The following is a 26,363-nucleotide window of genomic DNA, read 5'->3' as shown; positions in this document are numbered from 1 at the left end:
TAACATATTTAATATATTTCATTTTCCTTAAAATATTTTACCGAATATTATTAAGTGTTTTTATTTCAAATGAAATAATAATTAAAACGAAATTGATGTTGTACAACCGATTTATTTTATGATGATCTGCCATACTACATGATAATCAATGACGTCATCTTACCAAAAAATCAAAAGACGTAGAATAAGGATTTATAAAAGCTTAGCATACTTATTGGCAAAACGTTTTCTTTGTTTCGCAGTGGCACCTAGGTCGCACCGTGCCGTTTTCGCGTTTTAATTTTCCTTGTTCCTCCTTCCTTTGTCCTTAACTTATCCTGTGGTTCCAGAGTCCCTGTCCTCTCCATTTCCTTTTAAATATATCTTCAATCCTCATCCCTATCCCCCAGTCCTAACAGTTTCAAAATGTATTGCAATAAAATGTTTTGAATTCTTCACATAGGTACCTAACATTGACATGCCACGTCCAGAGTCGTGGACCGCTAAATACTTCAAATCTCTTCCTTCCCAATCTGACAACATCCCACGTCTCAAATGCACATTGTGTGGAAAGATTTTTCAGGCTGCCCGTCAGTCTCTGTCTAACCGAAACCGTCATATGCATGATGCAGGTAAGATATTTATTTCTATTTCCCTATGGTTAATATGTTATTGATGCATATTATCCATTAAAATAGACATGATGTAGGGTAAATGGCCAAATCACGAACACTGCCAAAATCCGAGCAGCCAACTTTCAACTGCAATATCTGATATTTAGTGTAAATGGAGTTGGAATATGGCCAAAATTAAATTGACAACTTTTAGGTGAAAGGTGGTGATTTGGGTTAGGGGCGAGTAAACTACTAGGTTATTTTGCACCCATTAAATGAAACTTCTGCTCCAATTCTACCCATTGAACCTCAATATCATGATCCACCTGCCCATCACTAGGTATCCTTCCTTATTACATAGAAACTTTGAATGGCATGGCAATTTATAATTTTAAATGACAATAATTTTATGTTTCTTCTGTAGGTAGGTAGGTAGGTAGGTAGGTAGGTAGGTAGGTAGGTACACCAGACTGCTATGGACACTTTTCCAAGTTGGTGGGGCAAAAAACCTAATGTATGTCTTGGTTTGAGTCGTTTGATTGAGTTGATTGATTCCTTTCATTGTCGCGTTTGAGTCAATTGAATCAATTCCCGAAAACTGCTCTGACTTGATTGATTTGATTGGTTTCCCAAATTTGTCGTGATTGAATTGATTGCTATTGATTGAGTCGTATACAACCCTGCTGGTAACCCTATCTTCCCATCACCATCTCTCTATTGACGGCTGCTGGACTGGCTGACTATCGGCAGTCTGTCACCACCTGTCCCCGGCTGCGCCTGCCGTTAGAGGCCGCCTGTCAGTCCTCTGTCTCTTCCGAACACCTTGCCTGTTTCAGGCAGGTGTGAGCTGTCGGGGTGACCGGTCAGCCTGTGACACGGGACGGTATTCACCCGTATCTCCGACACCATGGAGTTGGTCAGTGTCGGAGATGCGGCGAGGACAGGACAGAGGACATCTCTGTTAGTCTGGCTGCTGCGGACGAAGGTGACAGTATCTCTGTCTCTGGTGTCACCATAGACACCAGTAGCAGCAGTGGCTCCACTGACGGACAGTGAACAGACTCGCCTCGCTCGCTCGCCCTGTTGTCAGGCGCCGCCGCCGTCCGCTCGAGATGAGATCGCCGCTGCCAATCTCTCTGAACGGGAAGTATACCATCAGCTCGGCGGCAGCGCGGCGGTCGGCCGGCCGGAGGCGTCGTCTGCCTCCGCGCTGTGGTGACCCGCGGCCCCGTGACCCGTGACCTTTGTGTGCTCCGTGACCTTCGTTTGACCCGCCGCGTCTGTCGTCAGGTCGGAGGAGCGGCTGCGGGCGGCCGAGCTTGCCAAGACAGAGACGGAGGGGAAACTGGCGGCTATGGAGGCTATCGTCAAGGCACATGAGGTGGGTTCACGTCACGGCATTGCATTGCTGCTGCATAAAGTGATTAAACATGTTCCATGCACAAGTTTTGCTCTCTGAACCGTATGTCGATATGATTATCCTTCAGCTGGTCATATCCCGGGGACTTGCCGCACTGAGCTTGCGAAATTCGGTTATCTTCCCTGTGGGAAATAAGGTTTCCGTTCTAGCTTGGGACCCGTGCATCCTGTTGTGTGTTGCTGCCCTTTTCGTTAGCCTGTCCTTTTTTGTCAGCACTGTCGACTTTGTCCCGGCTTTGCTGACTTGGCGCTCCACTCCGCGCTGGATCCAGCGTTTCTTTGTCGGCGCCTCTGCCGACTTAGCTCGGCGCTGTTGATCGCCTGTGGGGTAGCGCGCGTTGATTCGTTTTAGATGACATCTCCGGGGCCCTCTCACGCCGGCCGCGGGCGGCGCGAGCGGTAAGCCGGCGCCGGTAAGCCGATCGGCTCCTCTAAGGCGCCCCCGGGTCGCCCTAATACCTGGCCGCCTCCCTCGGGCGCCAATTAGGTAATGCCGCCGCCGGCAGCCAATGATAATCCCAATGATGAAGTACTGTCCGGGGGCGCTGGCGCTGTCTCTGCCGCAGTGGTTTATGGGGCGTCTCGGCGCTGCGACGGTGCGCCTGCGGTCTGCGTGTGCCCGCTGGTGGTTTGCGTGCCCCCTCCCCCATCCTACTTTGTGCGTGCGGTGACCCGTTCCTCCCTTTGGGCACTTCCTGCTACCGGCGACACATGGGCTTAATAAAATATCACCGGAATGGGTCTCAACTGACGGTGGACCCCCGCCCGCTGGCCGGTATTAGACGTAATGCGTGGGGTGGTATGATGGATACCATAGAAATTCGGGGAAGCCGCCGGGCCCGAGGGTAGTCGTTTCGGTGAGACGACGACAATTTAGGCGTGCTGTGACCACCATTTGGGTCAGAGGCGGAGAAATAGGATGTCTTACCTCGGACGGCGACGGCGGTGTAAAAGTCGGCCCCGCGCTGGCAGGCCATTTGAAAACCGACTCTTCATGATGCAGGGCAGGTTTGATCGTATCTTCCGGCCTAAATGGGGAAAAATGAAAATGTCGTGACTGCTGGCTGCTGCATTCGGTCATTGTAATGCCACCCAACAGCCGGAGCCCGTCAAACCGGCCTGTTATTAATTATCCTAACCATATGCATCTGGTAAAGCACGCTGCTTGGCAATCACACTCCATACACGTGCCGTCGTCGATCTACGTTGGGTGGTCTCTATTCTGGCTCAGTCGTGGGGCGGGGTTTTGGGCCGGTTCCCTCGCTCTGACCTGGGATGCGTTCCCTGTTCGTTCGCAGAGGGAGCGCCAGTGCTGGCTGGGTCAGGTCCACCAGTTGACGGGTCAGCTGGAGCGGCTTCAGGCGGCGGCAGCTTCTACTGCTGAGGTGAGTTTGCTGCGGCAATTGGCCAAAAGATCATCACTTAGTGAAAAGTTTTTATTGTTTCTGTTCACAGAAGAGGACAAGTCCACAGAAGGGAACGAAAAATTTGTGCTTTATTTGCGCTGAATCAGGATATATCATTTTGAAACAGTGTCAAAGAGGTGGAGGATAAGTTGCAGGCTATGGCTATTTATCAACATCACTAAAATTTAGACTCCATGGATAATCTCATGGTACAACTCGAGAGCCGATTGGTGTCACTCGAACTCCTAGAGCGCCCGGCGCAATTTCGAGGGTCCGCCGCTGACAGGCCCAAAGAGTGCGTGACATATCGACCAGCCCCTCGATGAGGCCGCTGTCTTTGTCCCAGCCAATCAGCCGACAGGCCGCTTGTCTCGCGCACCGGTCACGTGACTCCGGCGCCCAATTACCACACGGCTAATTACACCTCAGGCGACGCCTCCGGGCGACCGCAGCACCACGTGATGAGAAAACAGCCATGAACGGTACGAGAAGAGTCAGGATATTGGACGGAACATGGGTCTGGGTGGTTCGTGGACATGGAATTGTCCGGTCTTGGTCTAAAACTCTTGCGCACTAAAACGAATAGCGTGCGTGTAAAATTGGTTTATGAGAAATTATACGATCGTTTATATGGTTTTCCGAGGAAATTACATGCTTTTGTTAGCGATTTGGTGATACATTTTTCGCTTTTCTGTGGCCAAGATCGACCGATAAACTTCCACACAATTAAAGGCTACGTATTTGACAGCGCCGCAATATCAACCCACTCCTTTAAATCATGTAATGAATGGGACGGATTAACTCGTTGCAGAGTGATCAGCGGATTTCAGACGATGCAGCAGCGCAGATGTCCTCCAATGACTCATTTCAGTCGTAATATCTAACTCACGACCTGTATGCCAAAAATGGTAGCCGTCCGGCGGAATCCATTGGTCACGATAGGTACTAACACGATCCTGTAATCAGCGTGTTGGATGCGCCCAGACCTTCGGTTTCCCACGTATAATCAAGCTGGGTCGAACACTGCCACTACCGACGCCTCGTAACACGTTTCATGAGGGCGTAATCAAGCGCTGCCACCGCCGTTTCCATCGCCACTGCCTCCACCTCCACGGCTGCTGCCGACGCTGCCACCGACGCTAGTAGCTAAATTACAGCCCTCGACTCCCCTCCACCACCGTCGTCGCCGCCTCCACCGTCGCCTCCGTCGCCGCTGCCTTCGCTACCGCCGCCATCGCGGTCGTCGCGGTCGACGCGGTCGACGCAGTTCTCATTACTCCCGTCCCCATCTTCTACTGTACGAAGAACCGGGCCCGTGTCGGCGCCGACGCGACGTTCGCAGAAGACGGGCGTGAATCTCTCCCGTCGGGGCGGTGCGCGGCCCGTCGTGAGCGTCTGCTGATAAATGAGGCACCGCACCGGCGACGACTCGGCTCCGAACGAGCCGCGCGCGTGCCTCGGACTCGTGAGGCAACGTCTTTGTCCGGAAGAGACCACCAGTGGCGGTCTGAGAGACGGCGAGAGGTGGAGAGTTTGGTGGATTTATTGGTCTGGGCTGGGTGTGAGTTGGTGTCTCGCTGCCGTGAAGTGGCTGCAGTTCTGACCGGGCGGTGACGTCGAGTGGCGCTCAGCAGCGTCGGTTGCTGAGGGGTGGGGGAGGGGTTTCGGAGTTTTACGACCGTCTGTTGATCCGCAGCGACTGAGGGTTGATTATGGTGAATGCGGCGGTGATCGTCGCAGTTTGACGGCGTTTGATGGCGGCGGCCGTGAAATGTCGGTTTAGGGAGATGATGTGATTTATTCCGTGCCATGCACCGACGGCTGCGAGGTTTACGACTCAGACCGTGCGCCGAGTGTGTAAAACTGACACCTGAACTGACAGCACGATGATTCACTGACGGCAAACTGTGAGATCGACATCAGAGAGCTCTGTCCATAACCCTGCAACATTTCCAGTCGTATGCGGAACACGTTCCTGACCGTACTGCCTTCCCAGAGCTCTAACTGATGTAAACAGTCTAAGTAGCGCACTTTCCGAGATTCGTGCCGACGCTGGCCCCTCTGGCAGGCGTTCATTCAAGCCGTGCGGTCATCTGCCCAGAATAGGCCTATCTCCAGCCGGCAGAATTTTCCGCGCTATAAGCAAGCTCACCCTCTCTCGGCGATTGTCTTCATGTTTAATTCACCGTCGGCAAAGTTACGAGGGGCCGTCGTGAAATCTGGACGCTCGTCAATGCTAACCGCCTCTGATAGCCGGCGATGAGCGTCGGGACTGTGCGCGCGGCGGACGCACAATTCCAGACACCCTCCGGCGACTGAGTCCATGGCGGATAGCGACGGCGGCGGACGGGATGGGGCCACAACTCGACATGATGATGATCACTAGTCGGCCGGTCCCCGACAAAGGCACAAAGAGTGCTGGTCGATCGATCGGTGCAGTCGCAGTGCCGTGATCACAGTCGACGGAGGACAAAGCGGGGAGATTGGGCCCGTGGGAGCCACAGGTCGGAGGTTCACTGTCCCGGAGTCCCGGGGGTCGGGGTCGCGGGCTAGCGGCGCCGAGCGAAAATGACACGGCATTGAGGGAGCACGGCGTCTGACGTCTTGGACTTGGCTGTACCCGGCAATCACAGGCAGTTTGACTTGTCTCCACTATGTCAATGCTGCGAGAAACCAGAGGCCGAGAGCGTTTTCCGAGACATTGAAGGTCAGGGTTCACCGTGGTATGATTACGGGTGGCAGATTAAATCAACCGAATTTACCAATGAAAGGGTCAGAGGTCAGCAGGGAAAACGAAGGTCACGGAAACTAAACCGTCTGTGATTGTTCGTCATGTATCTTGTTAAATTACGACGGCCTCTGCCTTATTGCTACGCGGGATAGCATGCTCTGATTATGCTTATTTTGGTGACCTTGAAGCACACAAACATATTTATGTCCCAGCAATGTCGCATTGACGCTGATTGTACCGGAGGACGTATGTTTTCACTACTGACCCCGTTCCAGACTGGGTCGCCGAGCCGAGCTGACCTCGAGGTCAGGGTCAGGTCACTGGAGGCAGAGCGTGATGAGCTGGAACGCCGCGCCGATCGCTGCCTGGATGACGTCGCTAACCAGATCGTCCAGGCGCTCTCCAGACAAAAGGTGAGGAGCTTGTATTGAGATATCTTGCATAATGTAAAGGTTTTGCTAATCTCCCACTCTTCCTCTTCTCTTCTGTCTTTACTCTTCGTGTTTTATTCTTATATAGGATGGAAGTGTTGCCTAAAGCTTTAATCGAACCGTGATCCCTTTGCAGACACAAGTATTTCCGTATGAACAAACTGGTGCTGACGACAGTGAAAATAACTATCCCTGCAGTTCATGACTCACGGGACAGTTCAGCTCGTCATAAGATTCCACACATCAGACCTTTCTCGCCCATGTCTTCTCCCATCAGTCATAACCATGACCTTTTGCTGCGGTCACTTTGAACCCGACTTTCTTGATTCACCCGCAAAGGTATTTTTGCTTTGTGACATAAGTAGGTAACTAATCGTCCATTCATTCTATGGTGACTTGTCGCTAGATATTCAGCTTACTTTACATGAAGAAGCTTCCACAACCACAAGCTTCTGTGGCTCCGGATGTGACGCTATCGTCATATGTTCACGCTTTTTTCTGCGGCAATTGCATTATATGACGCGACAAAGGCTGCGGTCAAAATCCTTTACCCGGAATGTACGAATCAGTCGGGAGCAATTTATATCCGGATGCTTATGGTGTGTATTGGCACGTAAAACCCGCTGTGATATTTGCGCAGTCGAGCAGACGTCGGAGCCGGCAGACGACCACAAACAGTGTAAGGAAAACGCTTATCACCGTCCGACCACTACATAGATGAGGGAGGAGTGCAAACTGAGGCAAACGTAATGCATGCGCATGTATAGTAGGCGCGTTCTGATGATATCATTAAGGTCGTTGGGCATTAGGCAGTGCCTAAATTATGGTTGTTTAAGTCGGATCATGCATATTCCATGTGTTCATTTGCAATTTTGCGACTCACTGTGGCCCGCCGCGGTGGCTCAGGCAGCAGCCCCCGGCCCGCCGCCGAGCCGCAGTGGCCGGCTCCGTGGCGGCAGTGTGCCACCGGGCGCGTGCTCGCGGTTTAATGAAGCCCGGCTAGCCTGGGTCGTTCACTGCGCTCAGCCAGCCATTCATAATTCATGAACTCGTTTTTTACAGTATTCGACACCGTAACTTAACTGGTTTCCTGAATCCACTCAACGATAATCACGCTGGTTTAGCGTGCGGCGCTTGTAGTTTCAGGTTCTGCAAGGAAGCGCATTAAAAGAGAAACTAAAATCCAAACGTGCTGCTCGAATCGGGTATCAAAACAAAGCCAGTTTGTTACCTTGTGTGGCTTTTAAAAGCTCTGCGACGCGATAAACTCTAACTTCGTCACCCGTCATCTTTTTTTTTGTTGAACTACAGAGTCGCACCAACATTTTATACCACCCATTATTTCACTTACCTAACCCACAAACAAGCTGCACGTTTCCACAAACCCATTTTGTTTACTAGTTGGCCACATTCGCTCTCCCAGCCGCCAAAAGCGTCTAACCCTCGCCGTTTCTTCCACAGTCGCTGCAGAACAGTCTGAAGACAGTGAGGCGGCGTGTTCACCAGCTGGAGCACGAGAACGCCGTCCTCTTCACCCTGCTCGGCAGGCCGCCTCAACCAGTGACGTCACAACCACCGGTGACGTCACAGACAACGGTGAGACAGCGCCGGCATTATTAGCTCTTATATGATACCCTGGCTGCGTAAAGATGCGCCTGTTTTGTGTGGTGACCGAGTTTGCTGGCTGTTTTAGAGAATATAGCTAGGGCTGTGTTGAATACGAACTGGGGGAGAGTGTGTGAGTCCCAAGCATTGTGTGTTATTATTGCGTTGGTCTTTGTCGTTATCAGAAGTTATGATGGCTCTAATGAAATGTTTTCGCAGATATTGTGCGTTATCATTGCCGGGGATCTGGTCATTGCGAGGAGTTATGATGGTTGTATTGAAATGCCTGACAGGAACGAAAGGCTTGGTTTTCTGGTTATAGGGAAGACGATAATCTTTTTTCTTCCTCCTGAAAATCTCTTCCGGCTAATTAGGCTTGCGCTTGACAGGCTTTGTTCCTATTCAAGGCAATTAGCTGGTGTTTAATGAAAGGGAAGCGCTGCCGATGAGGTGATTAGTAGGCCGTGAAATCGCCGATGTTTTTTCTCTCGCCCCTGACGAACTATGTCTGTCTCTCGCAGCTGCCGGCGCCGGCCCCGTCGGGTGGTTCATCGGACGACGAGCAGCTGACTGCGGTCTGCGCCAAGGTGCGGCGGATCCTGGAGGAGCATTACGGCTCCTCTGGGAGCAGCGGGGAGGAGCCGCCGTCGGAGCCTCTGCGCTGGTCGCAGCTGGATGGGCTGCTCTCCGAGGACGCCACACCGGCCCCCTGCCTTCTGTGCACTAGTCACACGGGTGATACAAACTGCCGGCTGCATCAGCCGAGCAGTGATCAGCGCCGCGCGGCGGACGCGCCGGCAGGCTGTAGTTCGACAGACGGCCGCCAGGCGGCGGACAGTGATGTGATACGTCGACTCTGTGAGGCGGCGGACTCTGCCAACGCGGCGCAGCGGTTACTGCAGCGGTTACTGAGAGAGCTGGGATCGGAACAGTGCTCGGTGCCGGGCGCCACCTCTCTTCCAAACCGAGTGCCGTCACCGTTACACCTCTCCACTGCCCTGACCGACTCGCAGAAATATGCCACACTGGGAGTACTGCCACTCGGGCTTCCACCTCTGCCGTCCGAGCTATCACCGTCACCGGCGGGTACGTCACTCTCTGCGCTAACCTCAGAGCGTCTTCCTCCCTCCTCTGGTGCGAGAGCAAGCTCGTGTCCGCCGCACGGCGCCAGCCCTGCCTCGCGAGAGGACTCTCGCCGAGAAGAGGGACGCGATGAGGGTTACTCTACCATGTCGAGTGACGTTCAAGCCAATGTGTCGGCTGATTCTGGTGTATCGCCGGGCCCGGCGTGTATTGAGACATCGTCGGACTCTCGACCCAGGCTAGAGGATGTGCGAGAAGTCCAGGAAGAGGATGGGAGGCCCTTGGCGTCAGCTGCTGTCACCAGTGCTCTCTCGGAGTCCGAGCGACCGGACCGGCCCGCTTCAGTGAGCTCCAGTGACAGCGAGGATATGCGCTGTCTCGTGGAGGCCTTGCGTCAGTCCTTGCGGCCCGGCCGGCGACTACACTTACTCGCTGAGACTGCCGGAGAGTCGGACGTTCTGTACCTGCCTCTGACGGGTCCTGCGGCTCGTCACAGCTGCCTGGTACCGGCCCGGCCGCGGCCTGTACACCGGTGCCGGTCTGACTCGAGACTGTGCGTCAAACGCTGGGCGGCTGAGGCGGCAGCCAGTAGACCGTGGTCAGGCCGCGCCCCGGAACGCTCATCGTCTACGCTGGAGCTAGGAGCTGTGTCAACTCTCGACACCCGGCGAGCGGCGTCACTGAAACGGGCGGCCGGTCAGGCCAGTCTGGAGCGGGGAGGCAGCCCACCGACCACCTCAGCGTTTGTCCCGGCCGCTCTTCCATGGCGAGACGACAGCTCAGAACTGTGGCGCAACTGTTTCAGTCTGGAGGCTCGAGAGATGGAGGACTGGAGTCTGCACCTCTCAGCTGAGGAGCTGCGGTCTGAGTTGACGGATGAAGCAGCGGGCAGCGAGAGACTGGCGGACAGCAGTGACTACAGTCGCGTCGGCTCCTTCCCAAACATCCAGGAGGCGATCCTGGAACTGGAGGAGGATGCCAGCGAGTGTCTGTGGAACAATGCCAGTTACATGCACCAGCGGCCGTCCGGGCTGCCGGCGTGGCCTTACGAGCACCCTTCGGACGACCCACCTCCGCTGCCCTCGCCCGGGGCGGACCTGCGTATCAGCTGGTCCAGCTGCGAGCACATCAGTCTTGCCGACCTCAGGGATGCCGTCCTCGACTTCAATGATAAGAACGACCTCAAGAGTGCCGAATGTGAGAGTCGGCTCGAGGCTCAGGCTCAGGAGGATCTGAAGCGGCACTCCAATGGAAGTGACGCCATGTCCTGTGCCAGCGTCGCTTCTGAAGACGAACGGCCCGAGAATCTCGAGACGGAGTTCACCCGGGACTTTTACCGTCTCGTGAAGTATGAGAGCTCCAAGAGTCTGGCACTGTCCGAGGCATCAGCCAAGGGTGATGACGAACCTTTGGTGTCCTCCGCCGACCGCGAACTGGCGCTAGCTTCCATGCTCAACTTCATCACTGAGCAACAGCGCTACATCGCTGAACGCGAAACAGAAGACGCGGCGCAGGCGAGAGAGCCCATCACCGACTCAGACTCTGCCTCTTACACGGCCATGGATCAGTCAACATCGTCTGCCACATCGGCAGCCACCACCGTCACCGCACCGCCGGCGACGACTGAACGAGCTTATGACGAACGCGACGCGCTCGACTCGTCGATCCAGCTGGCTCGGCTGGCGCAGCGGTGTGGCGAGCGGTCCCCACTGACGCCCGAGCGGGCGCCAAGGTCTGCTTGTTCTTCCTCGTCGCCGCCATCGTCTGCGCCTTCGACGTCAGTACCGTCTGCTCCGAGTACTCCTGTGTGTGAAACTGTGCCAACTGTGACGCCCAAACCTGTCGTGTCTCCCGTCGCGGCGGCGGCCCCTGAGGTGATAGTGTACCGGGCGGAGATCTCTACCAACCATAAGGAGTACACGCCGCCGGCAGCGAGAGTTGCGCAGAAGAAGAAAGGGAAGATTGAGAGTAGATGTCGAGCTGGGGCTGGAGCGAGGGAGAGTTCAAGGACAGGGACATCAACAGCGTCGGCACCGGTAGCAGCTTCGGCGTCAACGCCTTCGTCTGCGTCTGCTTCGATGACCACATCGTCGTCCACTTCTACATCAGTGTCACCATCTACATCGCTGTCTGCACCAGGAGCTTCCCCGAAGACGACGAAGGAGGTCAAGTCGGGCATCCCTCGGAGTCCTCTCATTGGGAAGCGAAAGCGATCGGCGCCCAACAACATCCCTCGCGTCCGGCCGCCGACATCTCCCAAACTCACCCCACGGCTAAAGAAGGACGCGGTTCGGCCGGTGCCGGAGCCAGTGGAACCCCCACCGGCTCCGGCCCAGCCCGCTGCCGTCGCCTCCAAGCCGTCCTTCCCCTCACCCAAACTGCTGCGGCGGCTTCATCCAGGGTCTTCCAAAATCGCCGGCCGGAGCTCCTCAGAGTCGGCGATATCTCGGGGCGCGCGGCGAGCAGAGCCGGCGCCGGCGCCACGGTCGGACAGTCCGCAGCGCCGCGCCACCGCTCCGCCGGCTCCGGCGCGCGCCGCCGCTCGGCCCGGCTCACGGATCCCTCGTCTGCGCGGCTCTCGCTCTACCGACTCGCGAGAGGCAGCCGGAGTAGCGGCGAGGGAAACTCGCGAGCTGCAGCGGACAGTCAGCGAGCCTGCCGAGATGCCTGCGGCGCGGCAGAGTCCGCTGATCGTCTCCGAGGGCGCCGTCACCAGCTTCCACCGGCGCGCCACCAGCCGGCAGCTGATTGATGAGCTGAAGCGGATGTCGGCGCTGGAGCCGCAGGAGGCGTCGGCCCCGCCGCCGCTGGAGCCGCGCCTCCGGCGGGAGGGCTGTGACACCGGCTGGGTGCGCGTCGACCGCCGACTGGACCTGGGAAACGCGCAGGTGAGGGGTACGGCCGCAATAATTGGGACACTAGATGTTCCTTGAACAAGGAACATCCTATCAAGTAACGATGTGATCTTACCTGCTCACTCAGTGTGAAGTTATTACATGAAGTTTATAATGCGCTCGATTGTGTTTTAAATTTTCAAAAGCGCTGTTCCAGATCCAACGTAATCCATGAGTGCATTGCTCTGTTTTTCATCCATTGTTCCTCAATCTGCTGTAGTTCCCCCATTGTAACGCCCTCGCCCTCGCGCGCCCTCGCATTGTAACGCCCTCTCCCCCACTTCAGGTGCGCTCGGAGCTCTATGACGTCATGCAGGCCACGCGGGGCTCCTCCGATTCGTCCTCGTCGGACAGCGAGAGTGACGTCACACCGCGGTCAGCTGGCGACTATCAGCACCTGAAGCTGCTGCATCAGCAGCGCAGGCGAAAACAAGGCACGTCCACTGCACCGATCACAACTGCTACGTTATCTATGTCGATTGCTTTAGCTCCTTCTTGCCAGTTTTCTCTTGTTACAAAATAATTTTTGTATTCATCTATCGACTCAATTTGAACATTTAGGTATAGCTACATGTTTGTGCTTTATGTGACTTACGATTTTATTACATTTTGTCAGATATTTCGTTGTATACAATGTTGTTAGATATCTGACCAGATCTTTTTCTTTTGTCTATAGTGTCCCGGAGGAAAGATGGCGCTCTCCGCTACACCCCCGTCTTCCGTCCACCAATCATGAACCGGCCAGAGTTCTTCTTCCGTTACGGGCCCCAGGAGCAGGCGGCGCTGGCCACGTTCGACTTCCTGGACCGGCTGCCGTCAGCCTCTTCCGCTGACGTCACAGCCGGTCGCCGGTGACGTCACCGGCGCAGTCGAGCTCAGTGTGATCTTATGACGTCATTTTTACTTGTCTACGAGTCGGCGGCGGCCGCGTCTTTTGGCCGCCATTTTGTCTAGTACAATAGTGATGTGCTGACGAGCTAATGATGCGCTCGAGTGTGCACTTGTTCGTACCTAAGTATGTTTGGTTAGGATTTCAGTAACAGAGGCTGCGTTAAGGGTGACGAGCTGGGCGTAGGATGACTTATGCGAGCTCCATTCACTAGAAACCTCGATTGTGCTAACCCGTGGAGACCATATTGTGTTTGTATCGCAGGAGCAGGATTCTGAGCGAACGATTCAGAGTTTGAGCCTGTAGAGAGTTGGCAATACATATTGATATGTAACGTGTAACAATGCGTTTGCTGCATAGGCGGTGGAACGGGGAGGGCACCGGGGCACCGTGCCACCTTTGATTTTTGCATTTTAATATTAGCCCTATGGGTGTTGCATGGAAAGAATGGGACCAAAAGTCGGTAGTGCCCCCCCCCCCCCCTTAATTGAAGATGTTCCGCCGCTACTGCTTTGCTGGGCGGCTGACAGCTGAAGCGGGGCGTGGGGTGGGGGTGGAGGAGTTGACGATGGGTGGGGAGTGGGGACCTAATGTGGGATCATGGGGGGATGTGGGAATTGGGATTGGTGAGCACTGAGCACTCAGCGGTCGGCTAATGATGAGATTTCGCGAGTCCCAAAAGAGTTATCAAACTGTTGGCAAGTGCGGTCAATGGTCAATGTAGGACACACACAGTTTGTGTTTGCTAGATGTGCACGATAATACGACATGCAGAACCGTTGATACCTGATACCTAATTAGGTGTGCTACATGTCAATGTAAAACGAAGGCATTTATAGGCTGGGGGGATCCATGTGATCGCAAGGCACCTCGCAGTTGCGATCAAACGTAAGTTGAATCGGAACAGATATTGGAGGGATCCATCACATCGTAGGCTAAGTAGATACGCAAGTTGTATCGCAAATGGTGAAGATACGAACTAACTTTACGAATCTTCTCGGTCGATCGGAAGGCCGATCGTAGCGAAGCTTTACCTCTTTCTCAAGAGAAAAATATAAGAAATTTTCAAAATTTTCATAAAACCGAAATATATGTTAAACAAATATGGTTGATGAACACGTGTGCAAAATTTGAAGTCGATTTCTTCAAAAATGGCTGCGCTAGAGCGTTTTAAATTTACACATTGAAAACGGTCACTTTCACGTCATTTTTGTAATTATTTTTTTTCAATTTTGAAATCTAAAAAGTGTTTTGGGCAATTTTTCGCGTTAATTGCGAAAATCTGACCAAAACATGTATCGCACCATCAATGATCCGATACGCCATCAGAGGCCGCGCCGCGGACAGGTGGGCGCGGCGATACCTGGCCGCGTGGGGGTTACACTGGTGTTCGGGAAGGGCTATGTCAACGCGAGGCAGGCCGCGGGGGAGCCGGTTGCGGCGCCGGTCCGTATTTGTCGGCATCTAGCAGTGCAGCGGTGCGTTTATGGCGGAGGGAGGGGAAGCGGTGTAGTGTCTGCAAGGCCGCACACAGGAGAGGGCACACGGGCCTCCCCCCATTCCAGTTGGGGCCCCTAATCTTTAGACCGCCGAAGACCATGTAAAATGAACTGAAATAATGATTAAAAAGACCGGGAGGGCCCATCTCGTTCCCCAGCAGGCCCATACGAGTCCATAAATGCCCAGTAGCGCAGCCAGGGGTATTGTGGTGAAATTTCAATGGCCCTCAAAAGACCTCAAAGGGCCCACAGATGGGGTCACCGGGTCCTCAGATGGTCTCGAAGGGCCCTCGGTTAGCGTCAAATGGCCCTCATCTGGTGTCAAAGGGCCCTCAGATGGCCAAATGAAGGGACACAAGATGGCCTCAAAGGGCCCTCAGTTGGGTTCAAAGGGCTCTCAGCCAACGTTAAACCTACCTCAGAAGACCTTAAAGGGCGTCAAAGGGTCCTAAACCTGCGTCAGAGGGCCCTGAGCTCGCGTCAAACGACCCTCCGAAGGCCTTAAAGAGTCCTTAGCTTGTGTCAGAGGGCCCCCAGCTGGTGTCAGTGAGCCCTCCTCAGCTGGCGCCAAAAGTCCATCTGAAGGCCTCAAACGGTTGTCAGCTGGAGTACAACGGTCCTCAGATGCCGTCACGCGGCCCTCAAAAGCCTCAAGGAGCCCTTATAAGGTCTCAAAGGGCCCTCATTTGGCCTCAAAAGGCCCTCCGCTAGCGTTAACCGGACTTCAGAAGGCCTTAAAGGGCCCTTATCTGGTGTCAGAGGGCCCCCAGCTAGTGTCAGAGGGCCCCCCGGCCCTCAGTTGGCGCAAAATGGCCATCAGAAGGCCTCAAACGGTTCGTGACTGGAGTCCAACCGCAACGGTCCTCAGGTGGCGTCAAGCGGCCCTCAAAAAGCCTCAAAGGCCGCTTAGAAGGCAAGGCAGCAAAGGGCCCTCATATGACCCCAAAGGGTCCTCTGCTGGCGCCAAACGGACCTCAGAAGGTCTCAAAGGGCGTCAAAGGGCCCTGAGCTCGTGTCAAATATAAAAGCGCCCTTAGCTGGTGTCAGGAGGCCCCCAGTTGGTGTCAGCGTGCCCTCAGCTGGTGTCAGAGAGCCCTCAGTTGGCATCTACTGGCCATCAGAAGGCCCCAAACGGTCCTCAGATGGCGTCCAACGGTCCTCAGCTGACGTTAAGAGGCCCTCAAAAAGGCCTCAAAGACCCCTCGGCTGCTGAAGAGGCCCTTAGCCTCAAAGGAAACTCAAGAGACGTTAAACAGCCCTAAAAAAGGCTTGAAAGGGCCCTCTGCTGGTGGCAAAGGGCTCGCATATGACATCAATAACAGCTTTGTCAAAAACGGACCTGAGAGACCTTGCCGGTCCCTGGTTATAAGGGACTCCTGTCTCTTGCAGTAACCTGAGTGGCCCACGTTTACTGAGGGGCCCCTGGTTATTGAAGGAGTCCCTGGTTACTGGAAGGACCTCTGGTTATCAGAGGGTTCCCTGGTCACCTGGTGGGTCCCTGATCAATTGAAACCTCCCGATCATCTGAGCGCCCCCTGATTGCCTTGGTCTTGGCGTTGGCGTACAGTTTAAAGTCGTCGGCACACTGCGGCCTCCTCTTTCTCAACAAGTCCCTCTATTTCTTCTGCAGCGAGGGCGATTTCGTCAAAATACTCCTCCATCGCGAAGCCTCGTGCGCAGACGCAGTCTTCGGGGCGCTCGCTGCGCCAACTCTTGACGCCAACTGACGGGCTCCAAATGGAACAGATGGACTCCGAAACGAACGTGGGAATGCCGACACATGATCCCTCCAAATTTACATAGGAGGAGATGTCCCTGACAGCCCATTTGCAATAGGGGTCACTTTTACACTATAGACCTATGGGGAATTCGACCTTATCGACATGGTACTACGAGGTCAGCTGATCTGCTTGGCATTTAAATCGTAGTAAAACTGGCATTTAAACGCTGCGAAACAACTTACGTACAACGTAGCTCCGATTTGCCGCTCTTTCTTTTTCATCCCTCCGATTTTCTTCCGATCAAGAGAAGTTTCGTACCGAGAGAAGTTTCGCAGCCACGTCCGATATAACTTACGATAGCACGGATCCCCCCAAATATCGCTGCTCCATTCAAATCACTTACACAAGACGGTACCTACACACATAGCGTAACAGAAACGGGCGTTCCGCTGTACCATTAAAAATCGCGGAACGAATAGACGGCAAGCTGATGACTCGACTGTGCTACTATATCCCGGCCTACAGAGGACCACAAAGATGGGACTTGAACGCATTTACGTATTTACAACTGTGACAGTTCTGTCATTTACACATCAGAACACAAAGCTGGAGCCTTGCGGGCTAGCCTACCGACAGGCGGCCGTCCAACGCCATCTATTGATTGGAATATGTAACTAGAGTAGTGCGGGTTAGCCTATCTACAGGCGATCGCCTAGCGGCGCCATCTATTGATTGAAATGGGAAACAGAAGCAGTGCGGGCTAGCCTAGATTCAGGCGGTCGTCCTACGCCAACCGCCATCTACTGATTGAAATGGAAAACTGAAGCGGCGTGAGCTCTAGCTTAGCAGAGCTACAGGTGATCGCCAACTATAGGCAGTTCAAGTTGATAAAAATTGACGATGAAAATTCGGCAATGCGGATATGTGGTGGCCCAGAGAATGCATTCAATGGTTTTTGACTTCAGTTTCTTTTCCCCTTTTTATTGTTTGGAAAATGGTGGGACAGAAAATGACAGGAGGTCGGCATTGTAGCCAGTACATGCAAGCAGAAGACAAAATTCGCGCAAAAACGAATCGTAAAACCTTCGCCTCTTTGCGTCAATAGTGAAAGGAAGCCGGCCGACTGCGGTGGCCCCTTCCCTCCTGGATTGGTCGATGTGGTGACCTTGACCGGCCAGAGGTCACTGACCCGAGTTTCGTCACGGCGAGCAGTGCGGTACCAACCGAGATACAGGGAGGTGTAGAGTGCAGAGAGAAGTGCGTGTGGTGGATGTGCGCTACTCATGCTGGGTGGTGTGTTCTTCATTCACCAGCGTATCAGTGTGTGAAAGCACTTTGATGGTGAACGATCGGTCGATACTTAAGCCGTTTTATATTCCTAGACTGAGACCACAGTCATCCGACTGCAGCGCAACAATTTAAATAATCTTTCAAAGAGTCAACACACTGGGAATCCTGATCCCTGGACCGGTGCCTTGGCCTGGCTGAGCAAACGACTCTCGGTAAGCTTATTTCAGCGTGCACCTACTTTGTTGTTCTTATGCTTGCTCGGAAACATCTTAGTTCAAGTTGGGAAAACTACGCGGCGGTGATCCAAAAATAGATCGATCATTGAATGGCTTGCGGTGGCAGTGTGGGGCGGGGCCGTGACCATTTAAAAACTCATGAAATCAATAAATTGATCTGATTTCGTGGATCCTAGCTTTCAAATGAAAAAACGGCATATGCATGTTTTATAACCACATATCAGGCCTATAAGATAGTAGGTACCTACTCGTCTTTGTAGACAAAACACAAGCCGTCCTAATTGAATGAGTGACGATATATTCGAACGGACCCAGCGATGGCGGCCATGCAGGAGATCGCAGCGGTGTTGAAAAAGTCTCGTGTTTGTAAATGAAACATTATCATTAAATTTTATTATAATGCTTTAGCATTACAACCCAAAATATGTCGGAATGTTTTTATTGATACTCATGACTCGATTCATCAATTTTTTATTTTAAAACTCGAATATTGACAGCAAGACCTACTGGAATTGTCGGTAGTTTCTGTCAGTACCTATGACAAATTAATGCGAATTATGATTGAACGGTGCATGCTAAGGAATCGCGTTCTGAGCTGTGCACGAAAATGTTAAAATCGCTGACAAGACCTCATTCAAAGTATTTCGAATACAAGTCCGACACCAAGTCAACCTCAAGAATGCGTATAGACACACGTCATTACTGACGCTGAAGCTGACTCGCTGAACCCTGCTAGCGGGGTAATTGGCAGATTTTCAGAGTTTCAGACCTTTGTAAACGTCAAAATTTAAGCATAAGTAGTTACTCTATATCATTTTCAGTTTATTGTACAGGAAAGTAAAATTAATGTGATACAGCGTTGAGAGTGTGCAGAGATATGCAGTAAATTAGAGATGCATCGTTTTCTAAAAAGGTGGCCAAATTATCCCATCCTCCCCTGTACTATACCGGCTTCTCCCGGCTTCCCTATGATTTCATTTTCTGTGTATTTTGTTACGTGTAGCGGCAATTCCGTCGTTACACATGTTGCACCGAGTGCCTGCCACTCGGTGCAACTAACTACTACGCCGTTAGTTCGACTGCAGCCGGTTGCGCAACAGCAGTTGCGCAATTCGCCGCTGGCCCGGGCCGCTCCAGACATGACTCGACTCCCTTCCGGCGTCGAAACATGTGCGCGTCCATTCAGCTCCTTGCTGCGTTTGGTACTCAGTTGTCAGTGAGACTGGTGTGGTGATAGGTCTCAGCCATCACAGCCGCAGTTTGGGGTGTCAGTACTGCCAGCCGCTGCGTGTGTGACTTCGAGTTCAGTGTGTCTTCACCGTCGACCGACCGGCGCCCAGTCAGCCATACCACCCACCATGCCTGAGAAGAGCTGCTGTTTTTGCTTCAGCCTGCGGAGCGGTTCGCTCGCTATCGGCATTACGATGCTGATTCTCGGCGGCCTGGTGGCCGTCTCTGCCGGAAGTATACTCGTCCTTTACAATTCAGCATCCCGCAAGTTCCTGGGAGAGAACCAACTCTACACTGGAGAGTTTGTCAGTGTCCTGCTTATTATAATGAGCGTCCAGGCTGAATTCGGGATCATTTGTATGATCTTCAACAGCCTTCTTATTCACGGTGTGATGGTGAACAGAACGGGCTTGGTGTTGGCGTGGCTGTTCTACCACGGCATCGCCAACAGTCTCCAGAGCGTCGGGCTGTGCTTTTTGTTATGGTGGGCCATCAGTGACAGCCGTACCATGCCGATAGTAATAGTCGTCGGGGGAATATTGGTGACCATCCTGTTCTGGAGATGGTTCAAAGTCGTGCTGGATTGCCTGCAAGAGATGAAGCAGCGAGATGGAGACGTTTGTCGCCCACAGAGGGTTGAGTCGATCGAGCTGACGGAGAGGGAGACAGCTCGGTGATATTTCTGTGATATAGGTGGTCGAGAGCCACTGGAACTGTGCCTTGAACCAAGATCGGTGGATCGTTTGAATGATTGAAGACTCGGTGAATACTCAGCATAGGACATTTGTTTGACACTGTGCGCGCTTCACGAGGCGGGAAGACATTCGATGCGCTTTATTTTCTCCTGTGCCCAAATGCCTGTATATTGCCCGTTAATTGTACATTTAATGAATCCAAACTATTGCTTACACTTAAATGACTTGAATGAAATACCATTGTTTAGCGTTATGCTTATATTGTGAATGGTACGGCTTATGCGTTGCTGGTCAAAAAACAGCACAGCTTTCATGAGCTGTTAAGTAGTCTGGTATCTATGTGCATCCGCTACCTATAATAAAAACCTGTTTTTTTCTCAGAACTTTGAATGAATAATGAATAAAAACTACAAAACTAAATTATTTAGAGCTTCTGTCACACATGAACGACTGTCGCGAAAGGTCTAAACCAGGTTCGAACCGCTGCAGCGCTCGTTGTTCGCTCCCGATAGAGATGCCTTGCGCTAGCGGGGCGGAGACCGGGCAATAGATAATCGTTGATGCAAAATGATGAAAACGATAAGGTTGTTAACATCAATAAACTATCAAAAAAACATCATAGACGATAAACGGAGAAAATAACATATGCATTCGGTGTCACGATTATATCAACGACCACAAAAGTTAAGGTGACCATCAACGGGAAACCACTCACTCCGAGAAGGCAGCTAAAGGTACACTTACGTCGCAAGCAAAGTGATGCTGTCCTCGATCGACTAACATTCATTGGAATCATTTGTTTGCTCTTTCATTTCCATATAATACCTTGCCACAACTCTCAACCACTGCCAAAATATGACGTTCACAGCGACGCAGCACACAAGAACGACGACTGTGTTCTTTACAGATATATCCGCTTTATCTTTGGCATGAAAGGTAATCCCAAGAAGCACTCCGATGATAACACTTTGAATCGCGTTTGTGATACCCTGGTAGATCAACCACGCCCGGACGAGGCCTGGTCGGTGACTCCTGACGCCCAGTATCAGTAGACTGCTGAACAGAAGGTGCATGGCGCCGCCACCGAGCTGAGCGCCCGCTAGTAGCCATGCCAGGTCGTCCCGGTCATGTGGAACGGACTGGCGCCGATGGAGGAAGATTAGAAAACCGCCGGCCGAGACGGTGATAGAACCTCCGAGGATTAGCGTCATGATGCCGATTGCGATCGCGCCGCTCCGCAGGTTGAAGCACAGACAGGTTCCCTTCTCAGACATGGCAGCGTGGTTGGTGGACGGTAGACGACGGAACATAGCTCGGCAGTCTTCTGCTGATACCGAGCCAGCCGCTGCCCCGATGGGCTGGAATGAGCGCCGAACCTCGCTAGATTGAGCTAGAACGAGCACCGAATCGATTCCCACGGATCCGGCGCTGTCCGCGTTCACTGTTAGGCCACGTTTGTCACAGGCGTCACCCTCACTGTCTCCTGAAACGAATGAGAGGAGGTCCGCTGCCCCGCACTGTCTACCCAGCGGTCCCGGACGGAAACACTGTCACCACTACAAGAGATTGCTCGACCTTGGCTCTTTCCGGGACATTTCGGATGGGGACTTATCAAGCTCTGAGCTGTTTTTTTCTTGAATTAAATTTAACGGTCTTGTTATAAATGCCGAGCTTAAAACGCTCGTTAAGCATCATAATGCAGATATTGGTTCCAACTGATTCAAGCTACTTCCGCAGTGAACGCACATTTGTTCATCCTCAAACACAAAGAGATTGCTCGGCCTTGGGTCTTTCCGGGACATTTCGGATGGGGTCTTATCAAGCTCTGAGCTGTTTTTCTTGAATTAAATTTAACGGTCTTGTTATAAATGCCGACCTTAAAAGTTTAAACGCTCGTTGAGCACCATAATGCAGACATTGGTTCAAACTGATTCAAGCTACTTCCGCAGTGAACGCACATTTGTTCATCCTCAAATATTCGTGAACCTTTCCGTCTACGCTTCAGCCTCTCTTCCCCTCCTGAGGCCTCATCGAGAAGTAGAAGCAGCCTTAGCGACATCTGAACACCGTTCCACCCCTCCACCACACATGTGGTTACATTCCTCACCGACAGATGGCAGGGCTGTCGCTGACCGGCGCGGCACCTCTGGATCGATCGCCGCTCGGCGGCCGCCTGTGGCCGGTCTGGAGCGTACGACTGGTGACCGGCTGACTCAGGGGCGGCGGCCTGTGCCGTGTGTCAGCTGCTGCAGCCGGCCGGTCGCGGTCGCCGGTGACGTCTGCTCTGAGTCGCGTCGTGACGCCACGGCTGGCCAGCGCAGTGTGTAGTGGGTGGCGAGCCGGGTGGACCGGGGGGAGCGAGTGACCGCGCCGGCAGCGCGAGCGATTGGTGAACGGCCGGCGGTGGTGAATTGAGCGAGGGCTGAAGTGAGCTGGTGACAAAAGTGACATCGTGTGACGGAGGGAGTGACAGAGGTTTTCAGCGGACCGATTTCCACGTGCGTGTAACTGGTCCTACCGAGCGAACTGAGGCCTCGTGCGGTAAGGATCATCACCATGACCGAGCCCAATAAAGACTCGGCACCAGCCGCTGCTGCCACCGGCGCCACCTCTTTCAAAACCTCCTTCTCCACGTTCAAAGCCGCCTCGGAGGATGGCGAGCGCCGTCAAAGACGCGTCGAATTCTCCGATAAAACTAAAACCGAGGACGGCGGTTCATCGGTGCGAAAGTTCTCTGCACTGCCACGCTACGGTGGCACCAGCTTCTCAGGATCTGAGCGGTCATCAGGCTACCAGGGACCTTCTTATAGACTGGCCAGTATGGATCGGCTAGCGAATCGTCACAAATTGTATGAAACGGGAAGTGGAGACACAAATGGTACAGCTGAGAACGGACCCGAGCCTCCGCGAGTCGTCTCCGCCACGGCGAGTATCACCACAACTGCGGCGGTGAGTGAGTGAGTGTATGAGTGAGTGAGTGAGTGAGTGAGTGAGTGAGTGAGTGAGTGAGTGAGTGAGTGAGTGAGTGAGTGAGTGAGTGAGTGAGTAAATGAGTAAGTGAGTGAGTCGTTCAGTGAGAAGTGAGAACCAAGTCTGTGATTAAAGGGACACTCCCACCTTAACATTAGTTTTGAGTTGAGATAGCCAAATTGGTGGCCATGGCCTGCAAATACCGGTTTGGGCACTCACAACATCGACAAATGCTTTAAAGGGACCCTCCCACCTTCAAAAAAGTTAATGAATTGGCATGAAAGTGATGTCGCTCGGTTCAGAAAGAGCAAAAACGAATATCTACCAAATTTCATCGAAAAATATTCACCGGTTTTCAAGATATTAGACTTTTACTTTTGTTTACTTTTTGGGATCTCCGCTGTTCCCAGCGACTTTATTTGAAAGTGCGGCATTTGTTGCGCGCAAAGCAGCATATACCACCGCGTGCTACAAAACGTTTTAGTCAAACATTTAACGGACGTTCGAAAGCCTGATGACGTCATCAGATTCCCGTAATGGTTAAGAGATAGGGACTACGCTGGTCCCACCCTGCAAGTAAAGGGAAGAAATTTCTTGAACACCATAAAGCTGCGGGGGTTGCGACCAGGATAAATGGTGGTTTCTGAGCCTGGCCGCAAACTTGGCTATCTCAACTCAAAACTAATGTTAAGGTGGGATGGTCCCTTTAATTCGGAGATATGGAATTTCAAACTTGCAGTTTTCGGATTCTAAGGGGCTAGTGCATTGGTATGCCCCCTTAGAATTTGTGACGTCAGCGGAGATCTAACGATTTTTAAATCTTTTACTAAAACGTTTGGTAGCACGCGGTGGTATATGCTGCTTTGCGCGCAACAAATGCCGCACTTTCAAATAAAGTCGCTAGGAACAGCGGAGATCCCAAAAAGTAAACAAAAGTAAAAGTCTAATATCTTGAAAACCGGTGAATATTTTTCGATGAAATTTGGTAGATATTCGTTTTCGCTCTTTCTGAACCGAGCGACATCACTTTCGTGCCAATTCATTAACTTTTTTGAAGGTGGGAGGGTCCCTTTAACCCGCGCACCGACGGGGGGGGGGCGGATATCCGCCCCCCCTGAGGTTTTTCGCGAATAGCGGGAAAACCGCGGCGCTACGCGCCGCGAAATTTGGTATGACTATTTCCTTATCAATTTTACACATGGTGTGCAAGTTTGAACCTCCTACCTTTCAAGGTCAGGTCACCAGGTCACTTTGAATGACCCAACCTCAAGTCACTTTTTTGCAACTTTGTCACCGTGCCAGAGCTACAGTAGATGTCGGAGGCCTTTGAAAGTCGCAGGATGTTATTAGGTCATTAGTAGCTACAATTTGTATATCTCGGAATTTTGATATCGGTGACCTAAGGTCAGGTCAATTTCGCGACCTCCCCATTATAAGTCAATGGGGGAAAAATCAACTCCCTGTTTTTACCACTAAAACGGGTCGGAATGGCCCCATATACCATACATGACTTCATATACGATCAACCTTCACTACCTTGAGGTCTGTTTTGCTGTTGGGCAGCTGTGAGGTCATGTGACGTCATCAAAGGTCACCAAAGGTTTTTGGCGAATAACTCCGTACAGGAACAAGATACAGACGCGTGGATGGTCTCATTGTGTTCAGCTTGTCAAGACGCATCGAATGATATACATGATGACCTCGAGGTCACGTGACCTGAGGTCAACCTTTGACCTTGACCTTTCGAGGTCAACATATATATCATTCGATGCGGATTGACGAGAGGATCACGATGATGCCCTTAGTTTGTTCCTATCTTGACTAATTCGAAAGTTATTCGAGAAAAACTCTCTCCATATTTAGCGCCGCCATTTTGACTTTTTCGACCCCTGTGACGTCATCTTTGACCTGACCTGAAAATGACCTTAGTAAAAATTGTAGATCTTGACCGTGCGTATCCGATGCCGTTTACCGCTTGTCGCTATCTTGCTTCGTTCTCGAGATCTCAGGGGGGGGCGGTCATCCGCCCCCCCCGTCGGTACTAAGTTGGCGCAGACCCCCGTCGGTGCGCGGGTTAAGAGTCTGTGAGTCTGTTATTCTGTCAGTCTTTCAGTCTTTCAGTCTTTCAGGTTTTCAGTCTTTCAGTCTGTCAGTCCATCAGTCCCTAAGTCTGTGGGTCTGTGAGTCAGTCTATGAGTCTGCGAATCTCTGAGTGATTCTCTGAGTCAGTTAACTCCGCGGGAAGTTCCGGGGACCACCCACATCTCTGTTACACATACACAGACCAGACGCTTTCTGTCAACACCAGACCAGTGTGCTCATGTCGTCATCCGTCTCACTCACTGTCCCCTCGGGCGACCCCTGCCCTCCCCCCCCCCCCCCCCCCTCCGACTCATCGACATGGTTTCTACTGGATGTCATGAGAGCTAACGCGAACTGTCGCCCTTTAGTGAGTGAGAGATGGCGAAGAAATGGAACATGGCATTTGTAAGAAACGACTACAATTTTCTTGTCTTGTTAGATCCAAGTTTATGTTGTTCGCTAACGACGTTGGATTATTCGAATTACGTCCAAATGAATGGGTCCTTCAATGGGCGGTATGTTACTATTCGGTTCCTAACCTTATATCTTTGTTGTTGTTGTGCATTGCGTTTTCTATGGGGCTATGGTCAACATATCCACATAACCTCCCTTTTCCTACGTTTCGATGCATTGGAGGTCAGTGGTTGGCAATACTAGTTACGACACATTATAGACATATGCGAAGGCGAAGCTCAAACTTTCATAGAGAGGCGTGCCACGAAACCGACTAGAAATGTCACGAGTGCTCACTGGACGAACCTCTGCATTGTTCAATTGCTTCATTCCAGAGATCGTTCATGCTCGAGCCACAAGTCATGTCCTAAATAGTCGTGCCCCGGCATCAGAAATGACACGAAATCTGTGCAGGAATATGTGCAGCTGTTGATAAACATTTTCCGAGCTCGAATCGAGCGGCTGAGACATAGCAAGCGGCGAAACATAGCAAACAGTAGCTGCACAGTCGTCTGATCTGTTGACTGTTTTACTGTTTTTAATGTCCGTACTGTGGGATATGATCCAACTCTGTCAGTCAGTGGGTTTGACTTTAATGATTACTGGGATATTTAGGAGCAGCTTATTACATTTGTTGGATTTAGCTGCACACGAGCGACTTAATTAGCTTAGGTATATGTGACTCGATCTGCTTTGCTATCTGGTAAAGCCGGAATATTGGATCATACATTGTCAGTGATTTATGAATTGTTGCGATTTATGTCTCGTAAACTAATCGTCAGAAACAATCGCTGGTAATTATTACAGTTGCTGTGTTGAGTAGACTCTGTAATTTGTATTATCTCTCTGCTTGACAATATGGTTAAAGAATTAAAAGGTACTAATAGTTGGTTTATTGATTTGGGAATTGGAATTTAACATGCTCTGTTTTGGATCGTGACCAATTCCGTTGTATTTTAGAACGTTATCTGTCCTCTGCATGACTCCTGTAAGTCCCGACCGATTGCCGCTCTCCTCGACACAGCTCTCCCCTCCCTCTTCAGTCCTACACCTGTCTGTTATCGAGGTCCGCCGTGACACTGTGACGTCATCCCTGCACACTCTGCAGTGCAGACAACATTGGAGACACCCCTCAC

At 52.1% G+C, this 26,363-nt stretch overlaps 2 protein-coding genes across 7 annotated transcripts in view; both read left to right on the top strand.

Moving 5' to 3' along the window:
• LOC122368589 (pneumococcal serine-rich repeat protein-like) overlaps positions 1-13,392 on the top strand; it is a 90,010-nt gene extending 76,618 nt beyond the window's left edge. Inside the window, exons 5-11 of the mRNA XM_043342680.1 lie at positions 1,884-1,974; positions 3,311-3,397; positions 6,425-6,562; positions 8,042-8,176; positions 8,707-12,156; positions 12,449-12,596; positions 12,839-13,392. Coding sequence (XP_043198615.1) covers positions 1,884-1,974; positions 3,311-3,397; positions 6,425-6,562; positions 8,042-8,176; positions 8,707-12,156; positions 12,449-12,596; positions 12,839-13,017 — 4,228 coding nt within the window. The 3' untranslated portion in view covers positions 13,018-13,392. The remainder of the gene's footprint in view (positions 1-1,883; positions 1,975-3,310; positions 3,398-6,424; positions 6,563-8,041; positions 8,177-8,706; positions 12,157-12,448; positions 12,597-12,838) is intronic.
• Positions 13,393-17,481: 4,089 nt separating this feature from the next.
• LOC122368582 (septin-7-like) overlaps positions 17,482-26,363 on the top strand; it is a 44,371-nt gene continuing 35,489 nt past the window's right edge. For 2 of the 6 annotated variants that reach the window (XM_043342651.1, XM_043342649.1), the window contains exon 1: positions 21,854-22,671. In XM_043342651.1, the coding sequence (XP_043198586.1) occupies positions 22,279-22,671 (393 nt within the window). In that variant the 5' untranslated portion in view covers positions 21,854-22,278. Of the gene's footprint in view, positions 17,774-21,835; positions 22,672-26,363 lie in introns of those variants that run through there. The other 4 variants (XM_043342648.1, XM_043342660.1, XM_043342655.1 and 1 more) reach the window with 4 other exon arrangements.

The sequence above is a fragment of the Amphibalanus amphitrite genome, unplaced genomic scaffold (genome assembly GCF_019059575.1).
Source record: "Amphibalanus amphitrite isolate SeventyFive unplaced genomic scaffold, NRLGWU_Aamphi_draft 000959F_arrow, whole genome shotgun sequence".
Taxonomy (NCBI): Eukaryota; Metazoa; Arthropoda; class Thecostraca; order Balanomorpha; family Balanidae; genus Amphibalanus; species Amphibalanus amphitrite.
Note: the sequence above shows the minus strand (reverse complement) of the source record. Positions and strands in the feature narration are given on the sequence as shown.